Source organism: Muscardinus avellanarius, assembly GCF_963383645.1.
Source record: "Muscardinus avellanarius genome assembly, chromosome: 5".
NCBI classification, from domain to species: domain Eukaryota; kingdom Metazoa; phylum Chordata; class Mammalia; order Rodentia; family Gliridae; genus Muscardinus; species Muscardinus avellanarius.
Window position 1 is genome coordinate 7915713 of NC_137790.1, and position 7714 is coordinate 7923426.

The 7714-nt window shown below is 40.8% G+C and overlaps 1 protein-coding gene across 3 annotated transcripts in view; it reads right to left on the reverse strand.

Annotated features, from left to right (window-relative positions):
* The window catches only part of DYRK1A (dual specificity tyrosine phosphorylation regulated kinase 1A), a gene marked incomplete at its 3' end in the record, with an annotated part of 38896 nt that extends 31683 nt beyond the window's left edge, over positions 1 to 7213 (reverse strand). For 2 of the 3 annotated variants that reach the window (XM_080695873.1, XM_080695875.1), the window contains exons 1-2: positions 7022 to 7213; positions 1539 to 1658 (exon numbers count right to left, since the gene is read on the reverse strand). In XM_080695873.1, the coding sequence (XP_080551999.1) occupies positions 1539 to 1658; positions 7022 to 7141 (240 nt within the window). In that variant the 5' untranslated portion in view covers positions 7142 to 7213. The remainder of the gene's footprint in view (positions 1 to 1538; positions 1659 to 7021) is intronic. The other variant, XM_080695874.1, reaches the window with a different exon arrangement.
* Positions 7214 to 7714: the final 501 nt, after the last annotated feature.

Below are 7714 nucleotides of genomic sequence, written 5' to 3' on the forward strand. Positions count from 1 at the left end.
AAAAAAAGCAGCCATACCCACTCCAATTCTCACCCTCACTGAAGACCCTCATCGTTGCAGTTAATCAAAGACTATATTTTTCTTATAATTCTAAAATTAATAAAAAAGATGATGATAAACTAGGCAACCATCCAAATGACTGACAACTTTGAGTGAATTATCAATTATATACCACAGGGTAATATCAGAAAATCTAGTTTACAAGATGGCAAGACATTTAGAAACACGTCTCAACAAAATTACTATTAACAGTTTAACTATTGTTTCTTTTAACTATTTGAGACATTAACATTAATATAGTTAGAAACAACTTATACTTTCAATAATCACAAGTTAGTTCTGTATATCTTCATTACATTAAAAATGTATAAAAAATCTAAAAAATGTTCCTCATTGAGTTAAGTCTAATTTTATCTGGCCACATGCCATAGTAATGTAATAATAGTGGCACTGAAAAACATCAAACTTCTATAAAATTTGCACCCGTCGCCGGGCGTGGTGGCGCACGCTTGTAATCCCCGCGCTTGGGAGGCAGAGACAGGAGGATCGCACAGGTTCGAAGCCAGCCGCGCGTGCTGGCTTAGGAGACCCTGTTTCCAAATAAAAATGTAAAAATAGGTCTGGGAGTGTAGCCCGGAGGTAGAAGGGCTTCCAGGAACCCCAGTACCACCAGGGGGAAAAAAAAAAAAAAAAAATTGCACCCATCATTTCTCCACCTATTAATACCTGCTTGGTAAAGAACTCTAAAGCTGGAGCATAAGAGTGTAATGAGAAAGCATGGCAGCCTCCCACTAAAGGGTAGAGAAAATATAGGCTCTTCTACTCTTCTCCAGAAAAGCTCACTTAATAATTAATTATAGAGCAAGAGTTAAGACCAGAAGCATATACTGCACTTACGCCAAAAAAAAGTCCAAAGCAAGAAAAATAATTTTTAGTGGCAAAACAATGAGTTTTAAGACAAAGCACTGTTTTTAATCCATTTACTTTTACCCAAAGAATGCTTCTGGATATCTTACCACAAGATATAGATAAAAGAACACATAAAAAAGACAGTAAAATGACAAGAATATAGATAGACCAAATAAACTAGGCCAAATGCCTATAATTGGGGAGTTAAATATATCTTGAGCTTCCTGAAAGCCAGGGCAAATTGAAATTTTATATATCTGTATATAAAATTTTAAAATTTATATATATAAAATTTCAAGCACAAGTCTAATATATGTCTATTTTTAGAGTCACTATCCCCCCTCTTTATTTTTTGGGAAGTTATTATAGAAACAATTCAGCTTCTAAATACAACTTAGAAAAAGAGAAACGTATACACAAGCTTATTGTTTGCAGTCCTTGCCAATATGTCTTTTTTATATAACTGTAATTACACTGTCTATAAATCATTAATTTGTCAATCTTCAGAGTAATTAGGAATCTGCTAGCATTTGGGAGTAAAACAAGTTGAGAGTATTTAATTACGTACAAAATAACTCCCCCCCTTGGATTATTACAAAAGAGAGATGATAACCAATCAATAGTCTTACCTCATTAATATGCTTATATGTTTTGATCAAGTCAACAGAAAGTTTTCTCAGGGGAGCAGTAGCTGGATCACGGAAGGTTTGGGGCATCCGCCTCTGTAACATGACAATATCAGGCATCACCTTAAATAGACAGAAAAAACTAGCACTTTAACTATACTGTACTGGTGCCATTCCCTCTTCTGTAACATGTATATATCTATTAAAAAAAGACATCCATGTTAGATTATGCATTTCTTTACAATGTATCCCTTTCATCTGGATTCCAATGAGGACAACCACTGAAAGAAATAATATTAGAAGATGATTTGTACTGCTGTCCAAGGCTTTCACCCTATGCCCCAGACATAAATGGTGAAATTACAGGTATAGGCGCGTGCGCGCGCATACACACACACTTCTCTCCTCCCTCCCCCTCCCCCTCCCCCTCCCCTCCCCTCCCCTCCCCTCCTCTTCTCTTCTCTCTCTCTCTCTATCCAGGAGAGACATCTGATTGGTGCCAAAGAGCTTTCTCTGCCACACAGTTAGCCAAAAGGAATGTTTCTTCCAAATTATTCCTAAAATCTGACCTGATTTATAACCAAGACAAATACAGCCACTGCAATCAACCTGCAGCTTCCTAAGACAGATTTCAAGACCCAATGGCACCAGAAAGCAAGAGAAAAGCAGAGCCCCACTGCCTCCAACTACTGGACAGTGCTGCAGAAATAAATATGGCTAGCTGCTCTCCTGCATGTATCCACGAGGGCTGCCCTTCAAGCATCACCCCTCCACCGAGTGTCACACCTCAGCAAGCGGCTTCCCCACAACGGGGTTTCTTCCAATCGATGGATCCTCAAAGCCAAGTGATCACACCCAAGGTACCACACTCATCATGCCCATGAGCTCATCCTCATCCTAACACTTAGGCCAGGAACGTGAAGTGTTCTGACCAGCCCCCCTGGGAAGGCCCCTCTCACCAGAGGCTCCCGCCACCTGCATCATGCCAACACCTCAGAGGGACCCGGGGATGGAGGGCTGCTGGCCCAGCCCACGCTAACAAGGAGGAGGAGAGGCTGCAGCTGTGGGCAGAGCAGAAAAGACTTGCCACGCAGGGTAAGTCTGAACGCATGGTGCGTTGTCTTATAAACCAGCACCAACACTAATTTCCTAGTATCTTTTACATGTAATCGTTTCAATAATCACATGACAGGAAGTGCTACTGCCATCACTATTTTAATAAATAGAAACATGAGAATCTCGTGCTAAGTGATGTGACCAGGTCCTACAGCCAGTAAAAACATATCAGCAGAATGAGAGCAGATGAGGGCCACACCCACCCAGGCTCCTCACAGCAAGGCGGGGCCAGGAGCTCCCCAAGTCTGGGCCTCTCTTCGGCTCACTTGAATGAGTCACTTCTAGGTTATTTGGGGGCAAAATAATTGTGACATTCATAAAATTAGCATGTATATTTATTAGAATTAATTATATAAAAACTTGTGACTATATTTAAATTTTTAGGTTGCCCATTTACAATTTCACTCTAATTTTAAACATCTAAATTAAGAATCAGAAACTACATCCAGTAATTATGCTCACTCAAAACACCCAGATCAAACCATAAATAAAACACGTTTCGCCAGGGATGGTGGTACATGCCTGTAATCCCAGGACCTCGGAAGCTGGGACAGGAGGATCTTAGGTTCAAGACTAGCCTCGGAAACGCAGTGAGACTCAGCAACCCAGGGAGACCCTGTTTCAAAACAAAAAATTAAAATGGGCTCTGGTGTAGCTCAAAGATAGAATGTCTCTGGGTTCAATCCCCAGTACCACCATCGCCGGGCGTGGTGGCGCACACTTGTCATCCCTGCGCTTGGGAGGCGGAGACAGAAGGATCGCGCTGGTTCAGAGCCAGCCTCGCTGGCTTAAGAGACTCTGTTTCCACATAAAAATGTTTAAAAAAATAGGTCTGGGAGTGTAGCCCGTGGGAGTGTATCCCGGAGGTAGAAGGGCTTCCAGGAACCCAGTACCACCAAAAAAAAAAAAAAAAAAAAAAAAAAAATCCCCAGTACCACAAAAAGAGAGCAAGTTTTTAACTAGAATATAATCCCTGCTAGGAGGAAGCCAAGTCCGAGATGAGCCTGGGCAGCATAACAAGAACGTCTCATTTTAAAAAGGCATACTACGCACATGCAGTCACACGCACGCATGCTGGGCCACGCGATCTCTTGCTCCCTATGGCTCTGTGGCAGACGGCTGGCACTTGGTAGTGCAGCAATAGCCTTTACCACCCTGGGCAAGCTCTACACAAGGCGACAGCAATCGCTGATTCTTGGTACCTGCTTTCCTTCTCAACAGAAGTTACTATTTCAGGGACACTTATAAACAGAAGTGTTCTGTCCACAAGAAAACTAGCCTGAGACTAGAATGTATTTCTGCACCTCAAAAAGCACCTTATAGGGAAGATGAAAATTTATTGAAAGAACAAGTTAATTTGTATAACTAAGTAACACCCCTGTTGCTCTCACTGTGATTTCATATTTGCCAACCAAATACTGTGAAGCCAGTAAGCACAAACCCAGAATTAGAAAGTAACTTTCCATCTACCTAGATGCACATGTGTAGACTCTGGGGCCTGCCCTATGCACCGGCTGCCGGCTGGCCTTCCTGCTTCATGTGGCACGGTCACGGGGTGGTGCATTCGGAGCCCCAGGCGCACCTTGGTGCAGTGTTGCCCCTTTTGCTGGGTAGTAGCCTGTGGAGGGAGGTGGTGGGGTGTCATCCTGCGCCTCAGCTCTCTGGCTCTGCAGCCAGACACCACCTCCGTGTGCCTGTCTCCACCTCCCACGGACGACAGAGAAAGGAACGGCCTGCACCTCCACCTGGGTCAGGTACAAGAACTAAAGCAGCGTGACTGTCTGAAAGGTCCTGAAGAGTGAGGTCTAGGACTCATGCAAAACCCGTTTCCTACTTCAGCGCCACCTACTCCATTCATTTCAGTTAGTTACCTCACTTTTCAGGTGCTGGCAAACCGCACACGCTACATTTGGCCTGTTTTGTTATTTTGAGTAGCTGAATAGTGTGTATCACACACAACATTTCCAGGTTCCTGGCAGAGTTTCAGAACTATGAAAGGCACTGTGAAAACTGGAGTTGTCCAAATAGCACCCGCCACCGGTCATTCTCTTCTACACGCCACCGCCTTTCTAGGATTCCTCAAAGTCATCTGAACGAAGCTGTAACGCTCGTACCCAGCAGTCATACAGGAAGGATGAACACTAGAGACAAAATCTTAGGGCTAGTTCCTACTAACCTGTATCATAAACCTCATTTAAAACATATGCACAGAAGACTAACAAGAACAATGGAAATCGCGTACTAAAATTAGGCGAGTTTATAGTAGAAGGCACTTCAGTGGGTCCAGTCCAAGGTCTCAACTCTGCATTCAAGAAACAGACACGGTGTGACCATGTGACCTACTCAAGTCTTCCAACCAGATCCTGAGCCAAGGCCTTGAAGCCACGCCATGTGCCTGTAGACCACGCCAACGTCAGGACACCACATTGGTTACTATAAAGATAACTTCTAAAATGGCTGTGCCTTATTAAATTCAGAAATTTCTGGGCTCTGGCAGAAATACAAGCTGAGTGTTATTACTTTTTTAAAAGATAGCTTTTTTTTTTTTAAAGAATTTTAAGGAACATTTTACAGCTTAAAATAGAAATACTAAGTGAAATATCTCTTATTTTAAATGATTTCGAAGAAAACAAGATGTTAGTTGCATATAAAATAGGTATTTTGCTAACTACATCACCTACTACAATAATACAGCCATAAAAATAACTTTAAAGGAATCTGTTCTAGCCTTCCAGAGATGGCAGATGTTACACGTTAAGGAACACCGTATCAAAGAAGAAAGAAACCATGGTTGGACCCAAGAGTCTACTGCTTATGCACCTGGATAAGTTACAAATGGGAGCTTAGTCTGTTCAGCGAGGAAATAGACTAAAAACAGTACTTGCTTAATGGGCTGCTTTTTAACAAGTGAGAGAATTATTCCAAACACACTTATTTTAAAAGTACAAAGCAAATGGACAATCATGCTACTGCTATTATTGGATTTCTGGAGAGTTTTCTTCTGGCACATAATTAAACACTTTCTAGGCTTGACCATTCTGATGAACTGCTCTAATTATCAAACACAGATCTAAACTTCTGAACTCATCTACTGCATAAAACAAATTCTTAAGTCTGGCCATAATTCACCTAACTATGAATGTATGTTTATAACACTTACAAACAAAAATTTATTATACTACACAGGAAGGCTTTCTGATAATGTTGATGCTTAATTGCATTCAAATGTTCACTAAGCCCACATTATTGCTGAACTGGAAAAAATTCACTCAAATAATCCAGTATAAAATACTTTAAAATATATGCCAATGTCAACATGATCCACATGATAGAAGACTATAAAATACCAATATTAATATACCAATAGAGATTTACATAATATTTTCCAACTAATTTTTTTATCATAACTTGATATATTAAAAGACCAAAACAAAGGCAAAATAAACTAAATCCATGGAAGAGGAGCCATGCTCAGTGCTTAAAACACATCCAGGTGGTGGAAGAAAGTTTACCTCGCAACTAAGGCACTAAGAACTCTCCCCTAAACCAACAGTCAGGATAGTGGTCGCACCTACCTCAAAAAGATATTTCAAATACACACATATCTATGTGCTATGTGTCTACACCAAGTGAATTCAGAGCTGAGCATAGTGGCCTCTGCCTGTAACTAGTACTTGGAGGCAGAGACAGGATTCCTAAGTTCAAGGCTACCTCAGGCAAGTTAGTTAAGACCATCTCAAAATGAAATATAAGAGGAGGTGGGGGACGCTCAGCAGTAGAGTGCCTCTGGGTACTTCAATACGCAGTACAAAAAAAAAAAAAAAAAAAATGGAGGGAGGGACCCTTAGCATTTATTCTATCATCCACTTTATGGCAAACTATTAAATATATAGTCTGAATTTTAAGAATGAAAAGCATGGCTAATATGCACATTTTTTCCTTTGAATTAAAAAATCTTTTAGTTTTTACAAACATGTATTAAAGTACTTTAGTTATTTTAAACAACATAAAATAAATTCTGTAAGTTTGACATAATGAAAACTTGTTTTCCTAAAACTTTTTAATTAACTACTTTTCTATAGAAATAAACCTTTTCTATGGGTTCATTTTATCTAATGTTCTTTAAACATAATTTATTCCTCGCTATTTCAGAATAAGAGCCATGGCTATGTCTGTGTCTCTTTCAATTAATTGAAACCCAAAATTAAAAGATATCAACACACTGTTAAATACACACTTAACATCATGTTTTGTCAGTACAGAATTCCAGGCAACATGCAAAACTAAAAACCATTGAAATATCTTCCCTACTTAATATTCAAACATTTTCTTAATGTTCAAACATCACTTCTGAAACGTCATGAGCTTACCTGGTTAGTTAGAGGTTGCTGAATCGGGTCAGAATAGGGTAAGGCAGAAACCTGTTGGTCACTGATGTTTGGCTGGCGACGGTCACTGTACTGGTGTGAATGGGGCATCTGTCCAGCCATCTGAAGGCCAGCAGCATGGAATGAAAATGACGGTGCAAGCCGAACAGATGAAGGTTTGCATGCTGAAGTCTCTCCTCCTGCGAAAGGGGGCGTGAGGTTAGAGGAAGCATTCAACCCGACAGCTGACATCACCCGACATACCTGGCAGTTCTTAAATAAGGACTTTAAGAAGCTCAGTGATATTAAAAACTTAAAGCTCAAATCGTGATAAAAAAAGATTATAACGTTGTACAGAGAAAATCTTGTTTTACATGAAGCAACTGTAAACTTTAAAACTTGCTTTGACATGAGACTTCCATCATGAGAACCATGGGGAAGTTACAGTTTGGATTATTTCGAGGAGCCCCGTCAATGGATCAGCCCCTCACAGGCCAACTCAAAGGAACTGTGCCAGGTGCTGCTTTGCAGCAGCCAAGCATACGGCAAGTATCCCTGAGATCCCCAACAGGGGAAGGTCTATCCTAATGGTGCTCTTCACCCACACGGGCAACCAAGGGTTGAGCATACAAACAGGGAAATAATGCACAGACACAGAGCTAAACTTCTCAATTCAAGGGTGCTAGGATTATTCTG